This window comes from Protopterus annectens, chromosome 9.part0 (assembly GCF_019279795.1).
Source record: "Protopterus annectens isolate FY-2018-M chromosome 9.part0, PAN1.0, whole genome shotgun sequence".
NCBI classification, from domain to species: domain Eukaryota; kingdom Metazoa; phylum Chordata; order Ceratodontiformes; family Protopteridae; genus Protopterus; species Protopterus annectens.
In genome coordinates, this window is record NC_056743.1 from 668,979,669 (window position 1) to 668,998,038 (window position 18,370).

General features: G+C 43.8%; 1 protein-coding gene across 1 annotated transcript in view; it reads left to right on the plus strand.

The window, feature by feature from the left end:
- The window catches only part of PRRC2A (proline rich coiled-coil 2A), a 3,202,076-nt gene that overhangs the window by 2,598,533 nt on the left and 585,173 nt on the right, over positions 1–18,370 (plus strand). Inside the window, exon 27 of the mRNA XM_044082142.1 lies at positions 1,697–1,752. Coding sequence (XP_043938077.1) covers positions 1,697–1,752 — 56 coding nt within the window. The remainder of the gene's footprint in view (positions 1–1,696; positions 1,753–18,370) is intronic.

Here is an 18,370-nt window from a genome sequence, read left to right on the forward strand (position 1 = left end):
CACAGGCCCAGGATGTTCAGGTGTATGGCAGTGGTTGCAATGCACCTAAGGTTGCAAGGGTACCAGTGTTCCCTTACTTAAATGACTGACTCCTCCCTGCATCCACCAGCAGTTTGCTTATTCAGACAGGGGGACTGCTTGCTCCAGTTACATCACCAACTAGTGATAATTGTCAACCTAAAGAAAAGCTAGCTGATACTGGTCCAGATGAACAGTCTCCATAGGGTACCACCTGGACACTTTCTCAGGCTGACAAACGTCTGCACTCAAGTACTTTGTTGGCAAGCTTCCTTGGTCCTTTCTCTCTTGAAACCCCCAGCAAGACTTATCCTTCAGTTACTGTGGTCAGTGGCTACTCCAATTACACTTGTTCCTCAGGCCAGATTTTACATGAGGGTATTGCAGTAGAACCCTCTCTGTCCAAGTGATTCATGCTGTATCAACCCATACAATTTCCATTTCGGTTAACAGCAGTATGCAGGCATCATATTTACTGCTGGTTGACTTCCCCACTAGTAGTTTTCAGTCACCTATTTATCCTTCTTTCTACCTGATAATGCCACAGTTGACCACAGATGCCTTCCTTCTGGGGTGGGGGGTGGGGGGGGTAACATTTCAAAGAAAAGACATCTTAAGTGGCCAAACTTCACATCAGCATCTTGGAGATGACAGTCCTCCTAGCATTCCAGGCCTTAGAATTCCATCACTAAGGGTGTGATTTCCATCCAGATGAATATTACGGCTGTGGTGTTGGTACATCATCAAACAAGGGGGAACCTGCTCAGGTCTGTTACGTCAAGGAGCCATGAGGCTTTGACAGTAGATGTCTTCCCAGTACATTCTAGTGGCACATACATCCAGTGGAGTTCCAGTGTTTTAGCGTATAAACTGAGCAAATCCGTCTTCCTGTCTCATGAGTTGTCCCCCAGTCAGTTGCAGCCATGATCTTCAGTCGGTAGGGCCAGCCTTGCCATCTTTGTGGTTCTTGACTGGCCGCATTGGACCTATCTGCTGTAATAACTATCTTGTTTTTCTTCCTTTTTCAGTTTTATTGGATTTTTTTAGATACAGATTTAGTATACAAGTGGGCAACAAACCACTCGACTGTCCAGATTTCTCAATGTCCAGACGTTTCCCTTAAATTTTGATCTCTTCCTCATAAAATTTGTACTTTTCTGTCAAATCACTGAGGACTGCAGTCACTAAATGACATACATTTCAGTTTCAGACTTCATATCCTTCAGAAAATACATAACACAAATCCTGTTAAGTTTATAAAAGTAATATGTAAAATCTATCCCTATTTTTTGGCCTTTGTCCTACCATTATTTTAGGCTTTGTTCAGATTTCTTGTATCGCAAGGTTGAGAGGGATCGCCCTCTATGAACTCTGTCTGTGGTATTGTTGGGACAGAATAGAATTTATGAGTAGGGCGTGGAGCCTGAGACCTGGATCCTAGAATCTAAAAAAGGTGATGTCTGATCCAGTCGGATCTGACAAAACCCATATGTTGAGATGGGCAGAAAACAACACAAGTAGCGTTATGGTAAGTGCATAACTTTTATGATCTGTTGTAGTTGTAGGCGTAAACAATTGTCCCAGTTTGAGTTTTTATTTCCCTTGTATTGCTTTTTATTTGCCTTTAGGTTTTATTTATTTCATGTTTTTTTTTTTTTTCTTTTTCTTCTCCTTATAGATCAAAGTGAGCAGGCTAACCTCTCGTACCTCGGTAGTCACCTGTATGGTCATCAGGTAAGATTTCTTTATTTCTTGTGTTTCTGAACTGTCCAATGAGGGAAGGAGCCAGTTTAAGCAAGAGTTTAAGCAATGGTTTGACTTGTCTAAAAGCTAAAAAAAAAAAAAAAAAAATCAGTAAAATGCTCAGCTAAACCTGCAGGTTGTCATTTTTTCTGAAAGTGAATTGCTGTGGTATAAAATACTAGAAATGTGATCGCATAGTTAAATTTTATGGGTATAAACTAGCAAAGCACCTGAAGCATAGTAGAATGAAAATTGCCCTCCTATGCAGGATTGATATTTTTCATAAGATCATTATTGCAGTATTCATTAGCAGTGAGACTTCTTCACCAGGATAACCATATGATCTGATGTTGTCTCTTTCATTCACCTTCACGACAAGGTCTCTGATCCGACCCTTGGATCTGGCTTAGCCACCGCCATAGACTTGGATCCGATTCTCAAGCTCCTCCCTCATGCCCACAATCCCATGCATCCACCCAACTACTTCAGATCTCATTTGCCGCTCCTGTGAGTCAGATGCGAATTCCTTCGTTCAAGAGTTGGGTGGAGTTTTGTCATATTGTAAGTGCCTTTGGCAGTTTTTTCCTTCCACACTCTCGTGTGTGTGTGTGTGATCTTTGCTCCATTCTCCATTTCTCTGTAGTAAAAAAAAAAAAAAAAAAAAAGTTTTTCTTCCTGTTCTCCTTATAAGTTTATCTTAAAAGTTTAAATCTTGGCAGTAGTTATAGTTTGCATTGCTAATTACTTGTGTGCTTTAGCTTACAGTGTTTGTCCTGTGTTTGGTTCTACTTTTTCTTCTCTTCTTGTCAGTTAGTTTTGGCGGGATATCATGTCCTACAAGCTGGTTCCCAGGTTTAAGTACTGCACTTCTTGTGGTCACAAAATCCCCAGCCAGGATGCCCACAAGGAGTGTGTGTATTGCCTGGAAGCTGATCACTGAAAAGCTGAATGTTCTGTCTATGCTGTCTTTAATGCCTGGGCCCTGTCAGAGGGAACAAACTTATTCTCAGGGGTCTTCTTCCATCCTCGGCTGAGGCTCAGACCCCTACCTTGGCTTCATCATCTTCCCTTTCATCTAAGGAGTCTAAGAAGTGGTCCCTCCCTGCCTCCTTGAGAGACTCTCTGCTAAGAAGCAAAAGAAGTATGTGGAGCCAACTCCTTCGGATCCACAGCAGTCTGCTTCATGTTCGAATCCTATGGTGTCGCCAGATCCAGGGGAGCTTATTTCCTTTTCCACAGCAACCAGTCCACCAACCAAGCACAAAATTCAGAAAAATAGTGAACTTCCTTCCAGAGAGCAAATTACATTATTGGTTAAGCACTTTTGTTCACGCTGAAGTTCTTTCGAACGAAAGCGCTTAACCAGTAAAGTAATTTGCTCTCTGTAAGGAAGTTTACTGTTTTTTTTAATTTTGTTAGTTTCCATTTTCCCGGCTCTGATTTTGGTCCCTGCTTCGGATCCTAGGCCTTTGGATCTGAAGAGCTAGACTCAGTCTCCGGCTTTGTCTTCTAAAGCCAAGCACTCTTGGCCACCCTCTTCAGCTTCTTTCAGGTCCTTGAGAAGTTTGTCTGAGGTGGACATGGACAGGGTAGTGAGGAAGTTACTTAAGGCCAAGATCCAGATGGGGTAGTTCCCACTCCATCCCCTGTCGGATCCTTGAGCTACCTGGGCCATTCTATCAAGACTCCTTCTCAAATCCATCCCCTGGATTCAGAGTCTAGAGTTTCAGGACTGCCGTACACATTGGACGTCGCCTGGTGGAAGCTTCCTTCCTCAACGCCAAGTATGCCCTTGACTAGCCCTGTTCCAGCCTTGTCAGAGCAGAGTGAGTCTCAGAGCCATGGCATTGGTGTCAGGTTTGAGGGATTGGGATCGGCTCCCTCCTTTTTGGAGCCTTCCCTTCCCTTGGGCTTCGGCACTTTTATAGCTTGTGTCTGATCCCTTCTGGAGGCTGTGCATCCGGTGCAAAGTCCTGTTTATTTCTCGTCAGTAGCTTCAACTCCAGGGGATTTGGATATGGCTTCACCTAGCCCTTTGGCCATTCAGGTAGTGGAAAGAGTGTTCTCCCAGGTTGGAGATTCAACCATACAAGTTCCTCAATCTGCCCCATACCTCCAGATCCAGGTCTTTCTCTCTCATCCTGCCACAAGTTTTACCATCCCAAGTGGCCTCCAAGACTTCCCTGCTCAGGAGGGATCTCCCTCTTCTGATACCTCCCCAGCCTACCCCACTGAGGAGGTTTCTTGGAAGAGGACGTGTAAAAGGAGGCACACGTGGACTCCCCTCTGGAGTCCTTAACCGAGGATACTGACTTTGATGAAGGGGAAGGATCCCCCCGATCCCCACCTTAGGAGGTCTCCTTTGGAGACATCTTGGAAAGCTTGAGGCAGAAAGGTGAGTGGGTCTGCCCAACCTCCTTCCTCTGAGGAGTCATTTCTCTTGGAGGCATTTTGGATGGGCCCTTTTGCGTCCTGGGTGACCCCCCCCCCCCGGCAGATTCCCTGGTGGATTTAACATCTTGCTGTGGGTGGAAGGAACCGGATGTCATCGAGGCTATATCCAAGTAGCCCGATAGGTTTTTATTGTCCCCTGACAGGAAGCACTGGAGTTAAGGGGTCTGTGGTCAGAGCTATCGTGGTGGCAGTGGCCACCAAGAAAGAACTAGCAGAGGAGACTGCCAGTGTCCATCCGCTGAACAAGGAGTCCAGAGCATTGGACAGAACTGGGAAGTGCTTTTACACCTCGGCAACTTTTGCGCTGAGGTCTTGCATTGTTTAGCTCATTTCACTCAGCTACAAAGGGATCTGGCCAAAGATCTGACAGCTTCCCTCTGAGTCCATGTCTGCGGAGGAATTTAAGAAAGTTTCTCCCAAGCTGGCCACTTTCATCCATCGCCAATTCTTCGATGAGGTTAATCTCCCATACCACGGAGGGTACCTCATGAGCAGCCAGTTCAGGACTTTCCCTGAGGAGACATGCCTGAATGAGGCTGTTTTATTTTGCGTAACCTTTCAAGGTCAATGCCCCTTATAATGGCTCCTCCCTTTTTTGGCCTTAGATTAGAGACATCCTCACACACAGCAAAAAGTATGGGAAGACCCTTTCTGCTGTTGGAGTCAGATTTTCCAACCCCATAGGTCCTTTTCCAGAAACCAGCGTGGGGGCAAGAAAATGTGGTTCCACAAATCCCAAGGGCATTTCCAGGATCTGTGAAGAGAGTCCTCCTGTAGAGGCAGAGGAGGAGGGTTTGATGGCAGGTGCCACCCCAGAGGTAGAGGGGGTCCGCAGAACCTGGACTTTGGAGAATCCCCTTCTAAAAAGCCCTGCTAGTGCTCCTGAGGTGCTGCCCAACTGTCTGTCTCTGGAGGCAGTCGGGGGACAATTAACTTTGCACCCCGAAGCCTGGACCCAGTTATCTCAGAAACATTGGGTACTAAGTGTAATATCCAGAGGCTGTTATATTCCCTTTTCCCTTACCCTTCCGAACTCAAGAAACCTCCTGAACATGTCACCTGGTCAATGGAAGCAGGCAGCGCAGGAAATTCAGCAGCTGCTGCAAGAGAGTCATCCATTAGGTCCCAATCGAACAGAGAGGATTCAGTACCTATTCCTATTACTTTTTAGTGTGGAAAAAGGCGGGAGACCTAAGACCTATCCTGGATCTCAGCAAGTTAAACGAGTATGCAAAAGCGAGGTTCTGAATGGTTATGGTTCAGTCCATTCTGCCGTTGTTGCACAAGGATAATTGGATGTGCTCGATGGATCTCAAGTGCAGGTACTGTCACATCAAAATAGACAGACACTCCAAGAGATTTCTGCACTTCGGCTAGGAGCCAGTCATTACCAGTTCAGAGCACTGCCCTTTGGACTCACCATAGCCCCCTGGGTGTTTACCAAATTCATGGTGGTGGTAGCCACTCACCTGAGGCTCAAGGGATTCCAGGTGTTTCCATATTTAGACTATTGGCTCCTAACTGCCCCCACAAAGCATTAACTGATTCAGGCCAAGGACTACTTACTCCAGTTAGTGCAATCTGTGGGCATCATCATAAACGTGAACCAACATGACTCCAGTTCAGAACATAGAGTTCATAGGTACATAGCTCGATACCAGACAGCAGAAAAGCTTCTCTTCACCCACACAGTGCAACCATTCTTAGAAATCAAGTCCAGCAGTTATTAGTCAATCAAGCCTCCTCCGCTCGTCTCATCTTGCAGGTCTTTGGGTCCATGTCTGCAGCCATTTGTTAGTGCCCCTGGCCATGTTCTTCATGCGGGTTCTACAGTGGACTCAAGCCAGTCAATGGTCCATTCTGTCTCAGCCCTTGTCTGTTCACCTCATATTGATGCCAATCTGCAAACTTTGTCAATTATTGGATTCATTCCGACAATGTTCTCGGCTGACCTTTCGTCAGTGATCCTTCCATAGCCACCATGACCACGGATGCTTCCCAGTTTGGGTGGGGGAGGATTACAATGGAAAGATGGTCCAAGGCACATTTTCTCCTGAGACCAGTTTGCATATCGGTGTCCTAGAGATGAGAGCTGTCCTGATGTTGCAAGCCATTCAGGATGTTGTCCCTCTAGGGACTGTTGCAGTACACACCAGCAACATCAGTTGTCTTGTACGTCAACAAGCAAGGAGGAGAACCCTATCATATCCCCTGTGCAGGGAGGCCATGAGAGCATGGGAGTGGGCGATCTCTTCAGACTGCTTACTTATTGCAATGCACATCCCAGGGAAAACCAGTGATCTAGGAGATGGACTGAGCATGTCGCTTCTGATTCTGCATGAGTAGGCCCTCAGCCAGTCAGTAGCGAACATGATCTTCAGCAGTTGGTCAGCCTTGCTGCAACGTCTTTGTCTTTCCCCTCAACAACAAATGCATCAAGTTGTTTGCTCTGATCCCTCCTCTGTGGTAGTCCCCTGGGATGCTGTAGTCCATGATTTGCTTCTGGGTCTCGTATATGCTTACCCTCTTTTTCCACTTATTTCCAAGTTTCTTCAGAAGACAAGCAGGTTGACGAGCTCAGTCATCCTCATTGCCCCCTTCTGGCCTCGCCAAGTGTGGTTCTCCTTCCTATGGTCTCACCTGAAGTATCCTCCCTGGATACTGGAACCCATTCAGGACCATCTGTCTCACTTGTCATCCGGACTCAACTCTTCGAACCCTGAAATTGACCGCTTGGTTTCTCCAATTCTAACCTTGATTAGACATTCCAGGCTTCAGTCCCCAGTCCAAAAAATTCTTCTAGTATTGCAGAAAGCTTCCACTAAGAAGATATACAATAGCAAGTGGAAGAGGTTGTTTTCCACACACCTAGTCAAACTTGTTCCTTGTTCATGTTCAGACTGCAAGTCCTTCATGAAGGGTGTTTTCTTATTGGGGCCCCCATTAGGGATCTTTTTCCTCCTTGGGACCTTACTCTGGTGCTGCAGTCACTGACTCAGGGCCCCATTTGAACTTGCAGCTACTTGCAACATGAAGTTTCTATCCTGGAAAACATCTCTCTTGGTGGCAGGACTTCCGTCAAGAGGATTTCTGAGCTTCAGGCTCTGTCTTCTAGGCCTCCTTACATATACTGTTCCATAGGGATAGAGTGCCTTTATGCACTAATCCTTTTATGGCTAAAGTGGCTACAGAAAGCAATATTATGTCCATTCAACTTCCAGTGTTCTTTCTGAAATTTTCAAACAAAGGGGGGAGTATGTTTTTCAGCTTTTAGATGTTCATAGACAGCTCTGTTTTTATTTATACAGGACCAAGCAGCACATAAAGTCTGACCAGCTTTTTATTGCCTTTTTTTCGAATAGACTTGGACAAGCAGTGTCGAACATTATCTTGGCAAAATGGATCTCTGATTGCATCTCCATTTATTCTTCAGGGGTTGCAGTTACCTAAACCACCTAGGGCACATTCTGCCAGAGCCATGGCTACTTCATCAGCTTTCTATGCCAGGACTTCTATTGATATTTATGCAACAGCTACATGGTCCAATAATTACACTTTTGTGTCTTATTACAAGTTGGGTGTTATTTCCAGGAGCAGGGCTTCCTTTGGCTTGTTGGTGGTCCGGCATGTCCTTCCATGAGGGCCACCCATGGTTCTCGTAACTGGGGACTGTGACCCGTGAAGGTGAATGAAGGTGACATAATCGAATTAAAAAGTTATGTCTTACCGTATCTTGGCATCTGTGTTGTCTTCTTTCATTCATCCTCAGTTTTCCACCTGCCTCCTCCTTGAGGAATCTGGACAAGCTCAGGACTGTTAGTCTTGTGTCTGAGCCTCTTCTGCTGATTTTTTGTGTCTGTGTGGGGCATGACTGGTTTTTGCAAACTCGAGCTGAGGTAGTTGGGTGGATGCAGGGGATTGTGGGTATGAGGGAGGAGCTTGAGAGTGATCAATGTCTGTGGAAGTGGCCGAGCTGGATCTGAGTTCTGGATCCAAGACCCTGTCGTGAGGATGAATGAAGGAAGACAACACAGATGCCAAGTTATGGTAAGCCATAACTTTTTATTTTGCCAGTTTGCAAAGCTAAGACTCCTTCCTTTCCTGGCATATATCTACTGTTAGCACAAGAAAGTATGCTGGTATAGGAGGGACATAGAGTCTCAGCAAAAATTCAGATCTTTCTTGCTGCTAGTCCACTAGTGTAGGCTTTTGGCAGCAACAAGTCTACTCATCGTATTAATAAACTTTAGTACAGAGTTTTAAGGCAGATGCATGCCCCGTTGGGGACCCTTCCTCTTTATGTATAACCTTTTGTGTGAAAAGTTTCTTGAATGTCTGGAAAGGCAAGTATAACTGTGGATGTTGGATACAAAAACATTTGATTTGTTTATTTTGCTGAAGGGGCTGAACACAATATAAAAACCTGTAGTGTTTGTCAAGCTTTTACCCACAGCATTAGAAGCAGACTTAATTCCTTCAGGACCTAGAAAGCAGACGTCTTCAAGACTGGTCTTGTATGGCTGTGGAAACATCCTCTTTATCCTCAGACCTTATCCGTCAGTTGAAAAAGAAGTGAATATCTTCAAGAGAGGTGCCAGACAATAACCTGATGTCATCCTCTTGTTTAGTCTGAGACTGACTACTCAGGCAAGGCACATTCACAGCCCCTGGACAGTCTGCCTGCTTTTCCTTGGCCCGCTAATTACAGCCCCTTTGGAGACCGTTACAGCTAAGGATGGCTGTACCCTGATCCCATGTAGAAAATGGAGAAAATAAAGGGGGTTGATGATTATGATGGCTGCATGTCCAATAACACCAAAAATACAGCTGAGTCAGCTGGAGGGGGAGAACCTAGCTTGATCTTATCTAAGCTATAGGGAAGTTATCGACCAACTTTTAGTTCGATAGGATGTCCATGATTCTTAAGCCTATGGCTTCCTCCCCAAAGACCAGATATCTGGACATTCCTGGAAAATATTCCCAAAAGACTAAACACATTTTCTCCACCTTCTTAATCCATTCTATTCAGAAAACCATCAAGGAGGACTGGTTCAGTTTTGCTCAGGATCTGTTTAAAGCATAAAAAATAAAAATCTCTTTAAAGCACTTCAGTCCTTTTTGTTCCTCTTCCTCCACTTCTCCTTTAAAGAGCAAATGTTTCCTTCTGTCTCAAAGAAGGTTTGTCAGATTCAGATAAGGAAGGGCTAGATTGTGTCTCGGATTCCTTCACTTTGTGGGTTTGAATCAGAAGTTGATAACACTATTCTCAGATTGCCCAACTGACTAAATTTCTTTTGGGGACACTATTCCTAAAATGAAAGACTTCTTTAAATGGAAAGGTAAAGATGTTTGACAGTCAGGAAAAAAATGTGTGATGATCTGAGTATGGATACTGCTAAGCCTGGCTGGGACTATGTATGTTGATGTCCTAACTGAAATCACTGTTGCAGTATTCCTTACACATGGGTTATCAAAACTGATGTCCAGCCAGGGTGCTGAAGCTTTACCTTCCCAAGATCGTACTTCTAATATGTGACCCCAGCTTGCAAATGTAGGGGTTTATAAGCAGATGTATGAGCATAATAGCCCAAACTCTCACCGCCAGCCTAAACACATGTAGTGTATCTGTTGGACTGATAGTCATTTCGTCCTTGATACTGCTGCTTTGAATACTTGGGTAAGTGTCCCATTGGGGAACCTTGCTTTATATTTCTTAACTGTTTTTCTTTTTTCCGTACCGGTATTAAATGTCAATTAGGAGGGGTAAGTGCGAGTTTAGTAGGCAAATTTTATACAAAGACTTGCAAATCTAGTGCATCTCTCGCATTAGAGCAGAATACTACTACAGAGCCTGTTCTGTCTGCAGTTTCTTTGTTCCTAAGACCTTACGGTCTCATTTATCATGTCTTTAAGTCTTTCCTGGAGACCCAGCATCACAAAACCTTTGGCATTCTCCAAGTTGGCAGAATGTTTCCTCGACATACCTCCACCAGTTAAGAAAACGTTAAAAAAGCATAGGCCAGATACTGCGGCAGCCTTTTCTGACTCTGGCATGCCCACTGAAGTTTCAGAACCTGCAGTATGTCCTGTTGCTACTTGTATGTCATCTACCCAGACCCCATTGGATCCCCGGTATGATGTCAGAGCCCTTAATGATTGAAGATTCTGCAGACCAAAATAAACCTTGAGTCATTTTACTGGAGAGACAAAGGGCATCCCTCAGATCCTGGTTAGGTAAGAGATCCCAAGAAAGTTAATCAAGGTATGTCAGGGAACTGTGCCACTCCATCTAGTACAGGCAGACATCACACCGAAAGAAAAAAGGATTAGAAAACTAAACCTGTTGCTTCCCCTCAAGCTCCTCCTTCCTCTCCTATGGATAAGGAGTGGGTGGAGTTCTCTCAAGGTTTGTTTAAGCCATTTTGTCTTTGAAGCCTCTTTCAACCCCTCCCCCCACAAAACATGGCTTTCGATTCATCTTCCTTTGAAGATGAGGCTTCTGATTTTGGCCATTCTCTGACCTACTCCTTCCAAATGCAGTCTCCTGGCCAAGTCCCTTCAGATGATGAGAGATCTGTTTTTATCTAATTTTCCAGTAGAAGTTTGGAGAGACCATCTTAAATATGATGAAGCATTTTGAATGAGAATCTAGGCAGATTTCAGAGGTACAGAAAAAATATTAGTCTTTTGGAAATGGCATCCCAGCTTCTCCCCCTTTACCTACTGTTCTTGAGTGGGGTCTTTTTGGATGCTTTTTCAGTCCAGTTCTGTTGCCCCAGGCACTCAGCTTCTGGCTCCCAAAAGATCAGACAGATATTTAATCCCAGATTAAGTTTCTGTTTAAAAATCCTGTGGAAGGCACTTCTGCAATTTGCATCTCTTCTGATAAACCTATTGATTGATTTTATTTATTTGACATTTGTTTACCAAGTGTGTCCATCTGGGTCAATAAAGTGTGTCTCTTCAGCAGAGGCCCAGGGAGAAAAACTCCACAAATAACACGGAATACAAACGTGATGAGAGAAATAAATGACAATATAATATAATTGGCAAATTATCGTGTTTAGAATAATAGATGTAATAGACGTGAGTCTGTAACCAATTACAGTATGATTATGATCGTAAATGGTTTGGATACAGTGATATGAGATCAACTGACATAATTGCACGGTCTGATAATACCCACTATAGTTTAATAAACCTAGGAATAGTGCAATCTAGATAGAGCAACTTAGCATTCAGTGCATAAAAAGTTGTACATAAAAATAGGGCAGATAGAGAAAGAATCAGGATTGTATGAATCGAGCAGATGATGTAACAGACTAGGTTTAGTATGAAGAAGAAATAAAATAATGTAATAGGGGAGAGAGAGAAAGCAGAAAGATAGAGATTGGAAATTCATCCTGGATAAGTGCAGGAGCAGATCCAGGATTTATTTAAGTGTTCTTTTAATGCGCATTTGAAAAAGGACAGGTTAGAGGTAGATCTAATAGTTAAGGTGGGAAGTTTCAAACTTTTGCTACTAAGAGTAAAAGCTTTGGTCAAAGGATCTGATGCATTTGGATACATTGAGGAGGCGTTTATCTTATGGTCTGAGAGTTCTATTTGGGATGTAAAGGTTGAGTAATTGACTGATGGCTGGGCAAGCTAAGGTTTTGTGGATTATTATATGCATAATTATGATATGCAGATAGGAAAGATAGTTGGACTGTTCAAGCCACTTAAGGGAATGTAGTACTTTATGGTGGTGTGTGGAGTGATTTGAATTAGAAACAAACTTGGAGATTAAACTGTAACAAATTTCAAGCTTAAATTTTAAGGAGGACTGTAAATTGTTCAAAATTGAGGCGCACTATAGAGTAAGGATGGCACAAGGTAGGATTTGGCTGGAGTAATTCTGGTAGGCATGTTCAGGAAGTGTTTGTTCCTGTATAACATACCAAGTTTTTGGTAAATTTTCTTAATGCTACATTGAATGTGAAGATAAAATTTAAGATTTTCATCAGTGATGACCTCCTAGTAATTTAGTAGTGGGAACCAATTCAGTGTTAGTATTATTGAAGGTATAAATCTTGAATGTTGCTTTTTCATGGGAGGGAGAAGGATTTTGGAGTAGAGAAGGAGCTTGGTTTTGTTAGGGTTAAGTAAGGGTCTGACTTTGGTAAACCAAGTTTCAGTGGAAGTGCATGCTTGTTGGGTTTTCTGTTGTAAATACATTAGACTAGTTGAAGAGCAGATGATAGTGGAGTCATCTGAATATTCAACAAGTGTGCCTTCTTTATATGGATGTATTTAAATTGTTAATAAAAATGTTTGAGTAATGAGCCGAGGATGGATCCTTGAGGTATACCTGTAGAAGTGAGAAAAATGGACTTACATATACCAAGTCTAAGATGGGGATTTCCCAGAATATTTCCTTTTCTCCGAGGTATGAAAATCTGTTTGTTTGTATATATAAGTTCAGGGAGTGTAGGGTGGTTTTCCCTGACATTGGTGGTGGTGGGAAGCCTTGCCCCCTCAAAAAAAAAGAAGTTTGGAGAAGAGTGAAAGAGATTTGCTTTTCTCCTGAAGTTTCTTTTTTTTTTTTGTCCGTGTCCGCAGTCTGCATTTTGAGTGCTGACATTTCAGTTGGGAGCCATTTGAGACAAGCTACATCCGGGTAGAATGGGTGAGCAGAGGATACTGGCTGGATTTCTTCAGCTGGTGTCAGTAGGGAGGGATAAGGACATAACCTCAAACATTCAAGGTCTTCCTCTGTGAGAGTGCAGCAGCTTCTGCTGGCCACTGAAGCATTTGAAAGAAGATGTGTGTGTCCTGCTGTGCAGTATTCATATTTGGCATCAGGTAGAAAAAACTGTCCTGGTCAGCAGTCACATTCTCATGAAATGGAATTGTGCTAAGAAGCAGGAAAGGTAGAATGTTGACCAGTGGTTTCATGAGAGAGTTGGATGGTTTACAGTGAAACAGTCTTCCTACAAGGCAGCCTGAGCTGTTTGTGCAATCAACTCTGTATTCAAGTGAGTGATGATGGACTCTGATTTCATTCTGAACATCAAGAAGGCTGTGCTGCTTGCTTTCTCTTCTAGTGGTAATGCTAAAAATAAAAGTTATAAGTAATAAAAGGTAAGGATTATGAATAACTTTGAGTAAAGTACTGTCAAATGCATCTGTCTGGACAAAACTCTGTTGTACAACAGATTAACCACCATAAACAATGTATGGAGACATGATTTGTTCTGTTATTACAGTAAGCAAACACTATTGCTCATGTAAAATTGTATTTTTTCACCAAAACAGACTGCAATAAACTGCCAGTTAAGTAAGACAGCATAATATAGAATAATTTAAATTACATTAAAAAAATGACAAATGCTTTAAGTCACCATTTTGATGAAGGGTAACCCTGCAAAGAAGTTATTCTGATTTCTTGTATAGCAAGTAGACAGCTGTAAATGGGCAGATTCCAAACACAACTGTGGCCAAACAATTACTGTCACATTTGCATGTGTGTAAATAAGTGATATCTTAGTAATTAAATTTAGAAAAAGCAATGTGTAATTCAGGTTGAGTGAAGTGAGTTTGTCAAATCGAGCTTGTCAGATGACAGTGAGTGTGGTAAGGGTTTTAGAAGTAGTAGCCACAGGGAAGTCAGTTGTAACAATAAAGTAGGCTTTTACACTGACAGGTCACCTAAGAAATAAGGTTGTCTTTGAAACACCTAAGTGGAGCTGAACTTTAAAGAGTTGGCACGAGGCCTTTATGTAACTGAGTAGCATGGGCAAATGTGCAGCCCTGTTTAATTGTGGATGCTGCTGTCAGTAGGCTGTAATATCATGACAGTGCTTCTCAGTTAGTCATGTGGATTTCCTACCTTGAGATGAGGTAACAGGTGAGGGTGGAGATGGTGACCACACTTGCAATAGCATGAACAAGTAAAATGTGTACTGTGTATTGTATAGATTGAAATGATGGATAGTTGGAATTCTGCGAATGGTTATTGCATCGCTTAAAACAGTGGAGCTATATATAAGAATGGGAAAAAGGTATACCAAGTCAGTGATTGCAGTAAGTCATTATTGCCTTTTCTGAAAGTTAATGGCAGTCACAAAGTTACTATATATGAAGCAGCAGATGTGCACCCCCTTTGCAAAAATGCTTTAATGGCGCAATAATATTTGAAATGCATTTTTATTGGTTTGTATTTTATTTTTGAAGTTGCAAGACTCAATTTTCTCTCTTGTAGGTGTGATAGGGCCTATGAGAAGTAAGGGTTACAGTGATACCAGGTTTTGTAAGGATTGCGTGATGTGTTAATTGTAGAGTTTTGCATATTGCATATTATGCCAACATGACTGATTCTCTGTTGTATAACTACAGAAATGGAATTGTGCTGACAAATTTGATTTAATGTGAAAATTAAGTTCACTTCCGCATGAAAAATGACAGTAATAGTAGGAGTATATCTTCTGTGATTGCAAATATACAAAGTATCTGCTTAAATGTGCGCACAGCACTGGATGTTTTGTAGTGAAATATTAATATGAAGCCTGTATTGCATCCAAAAATGAGTGCAGTAAGTACTACTAGTGTCCTGAATATGGTGCCTTCACTGCCTGTTTCAAAACTTATACCATCTAGCCCCAAACCAGTGACTCTGTCCTTCACAGGGTGGAGTGTTTATTCTAGGAACTAAAAAGTAGCTAGTCCCTGCATGCGTCTCCTACAGAGAATGCTGCATAATATGCAACAGATTACTGTCCTGTGGGCAGATCATCTTCTCACATTTTTCCAGGTGCTACAGCCTGCCATACTGTACAGTTATCCAAAGTGTCTCATCCAGTGTCCTCTCCTGCTCAGAAGACAGATCTATTCTGAGGGTAGATGGGCGAGAGTTGTACACCCATTTTACCCCATAATCTGACATATCTGATGTCCATTTCATTATGCATCATGAATGGGTCTTTGGAGCCATCCTCGGATCTGAGTTGGCCATTTTTTCCAGACGTACGATCAGAGCCTCAAACTCATCCCTGTCCAGTAATGCTTCACTGCTCTTCCAACCCTTAGATCTCGTTTGCCACCTTCCAACACAGACACGATTCCAAGCCTTCTATCAGCCAAGTGAAAAATTTCCTTTATTTCTGTAATTTTATTAGATCATTTTTCTCTCCTAGTTAATCTATAGCCTTTTTGTATCTGTAACGTTTACCTTCCCTCCCTTTTAAAGTATTTTTTCCTGTCAGTTTCAGTTTTCGCTGGCATTAGGGTCCATTTCCTGACTTCCATCTCTTCCTTCTATTTCCCTGTTTCTCTATCTTTTGCTATATATATATATATATATATATATATATATATATATATATATATATGTATAAAAATAAAAAAAAACTTTCCGTGTATCTTTTAGCTGTAGTTGGTAGGGCATAGCTTATAGTGTGAGGTGTGTGTGTGTGTGTGTGTGCGTGCTATCCCTCTAGTATGTCCGACAAGCCTGACAAACCCTCTGGCTTCAAGACTTGTGCCTCTTGTGGGCATACGATCCCCCAATCGGATGCCCACAAGAGGTGTGTGTATTGCTTGGGATCAGGGTACATGGAGATGCCGCGTGGCGTGATATCTGCTTGGCCTTCAGTCCCCGAGCACTCACTGACTGGCACAATAAACTTACCTTGAGAGGTCTTCTCCCAACTTCTAAAACCCAGACCCCTGTCCCGAAGAAGCATGCCCCCTCTGTTACTCCAGGGGACAATGGCTTCTGCTCCCAGGAAGTGCAGGAGGCTGTGGGATCTGTCATTCTCTGATCCCTCTTGATCTCACTTATTTCCAGATCTGAGAGGCCCCTTGGATCCAGTGGAACCAGCATCGGCCAAGCCAACCTCTCTGCTGGACCCTCAGACTTCTGGTCCAAGCAGTCAGTGGAGACCATACAGATCCACAGCTCTTCTTCTCTGGAGAAGATTCTGGGTCAGATTCACCCAGATTGGAGGTCCCGGAGCCATACTCCATGACTGAGTAAATCTCCCTCACCTATCCAGACCATTCAGCCCAGCACGGTTAGGTCGACCCATTCCTCTGTTTTCGTTGGATCCTCTCAGCCGTCCCACCTGATATGGATTAAATGAGGAGTTTTCTGAAAGCCTAGATGCAGCAGGAAATCTTGCCTTCTCCGACCCATGCTTGGATCTGTGAAAACCCCGATACCGCAGCCTCCTCCTCCAAGCCAGTCTTCGGCTTTGGAGCTGCAGTGCCTGACACTTCCGAGTGGACCGGCGTCAGTGTGCGGAATATCCCTTTCCTCAACTCCGGCCCTGTCCCTAACCAGCTTGATCCTGATTCTGTTGGAGCAGGTCCTGGATCTGAGATGTTGCCGGGTCCTTGGGGTTGGTGACTGCTCTGACCTTTTTGGAGCTGTTCCTTCCCCTGTGGGCCTCTGCCTTTGACAGCTCAGAACCAGTGCTTTCTGAAGGTGTCTGATCTGGGATGACATCGTCCTTCTCTCCCTTGGCAGCTTCAGCTCCTGGGGTGGGGGCGGACAGGTTCTTGGCATTGTCTGCATTCTAGGTGGCAGAGAGGGCATTCTCTACACCTAGAGACATGGCCCCTCTTCCACCAGGCTCTACCTAGTCTCCTGTGGATCTGGGCTTTGCTCCCATCCATCCAATCAGTAGTCAGCCTCTCCTGGAGAACCTTCAGCCTACCCCTCAGCAAGGGGTATCCCTCTCTTCCGAGTCCCCCCCCCCCAGTACCCCATGGAAGAGGTTCCTCGGAAGTGCCATTGCAAGAGGAAGCACCTGGACTCCCCTTTGGAGTTGTTGACAGAGGACACTGATTTTGACAAAGGGGAAGGGTCCCCCCTCCCGATCTCCACTCGATATTTTCTTCTGGGATATCTGGAAAATTCTGAAGCAAAAGGGCGGCTGGGTCTTTCCAACCCCATTCCTCTGGAGGACTCCGTTTTCCTGGATGCATTTGAGAAGGGACCTTCTACATCTTGGATGCCCCCACCCCCGTAGGACCAGCTCATTGACCTTGTTGCCTGCCGGGCTTGGAAGGAACCTGACACCATGGACCTAATTCCCAAACGCATGGACAAATATCTTGGTATCCCTAAGGATCACCCCTTTTGGAGTAAAGGTGTCCTGAAATTTTCGTTTTCGAATTTCAGAGCCGAAGTCTTCAACTTAAAGCTAAGTACCCCATTGGGGAAACTTTTTCTTACTTCTTACCGATGTCAGTAAAAGTTAATAATTGCATTACTTGTGGGAAGCAAATACCTCATAAGGATTTTCATTTGTAATGTATTCCTTGCCTAGGCCCTGACCACGCCATACCTTGCTGTCGGTTTAGTGCTTTATTTAATAATTTTTGCTTCAAAATATTTTGGTTCTCGGTGTAATTACCCAGAAATAACGTCTGTTAGCCATTCAACTACCGGAATACCGAAAACACAAAAAAAGAGGCCGTTGATGTCCAAAACTGCCTATGACGCTTCTCCTAAGCCAGTCGCCCTTTCACCGGTACTCAGTGAGGCACGTTCGCAGCCCCTGATACCCGCTACTTCTGATTCGCAGGCCTCTACTGAGACCCATTCAGAGTCCGGTATGCTGCGAGATGCTTCACATATGGAACCCGTGGATGTCTCTACCTTGGATGGGTCCGGAACCGCTGAGCAGGCACCAGCTTCTGAGGGTGTATTCAGGCCTACATGCATATTAAACTGACTCCAACTTCAGTGCTAAGGCCTAAATCTCGATCTGTGTCCGAAAAGCCAACGGCCAGGCCACATGGTTCAGGCCCCTATGCCTAAAAAACAAATGATCAAAATGTCTGAAGATTTAATTACTCTAATCAGGGGTAGTCAACCCCCCCCCCCTCCAAGAGGCCTAGGATTGAATTTGACTATGAATCTTCTGAACAGGACTCTTTCTTTTTCTTCTGACTCTTCTAATGATCTGGATTTGTCCATACCTACTTATGAGGACTCTGATGCAGAGGATTCCATTCCCTCTGCTTCTCCACCTGAAGATTTCTCTTTTGGTAAAACTTTAAATACCTTAAGGGAGCATTTCCATTGGGAAAGTCAGGATTTCTCTGAATCCAAAAAAGAGGCTTAGGGATTTCCTTCTTCTTCTTCCTCAGCATAGGCCTTTGGTTA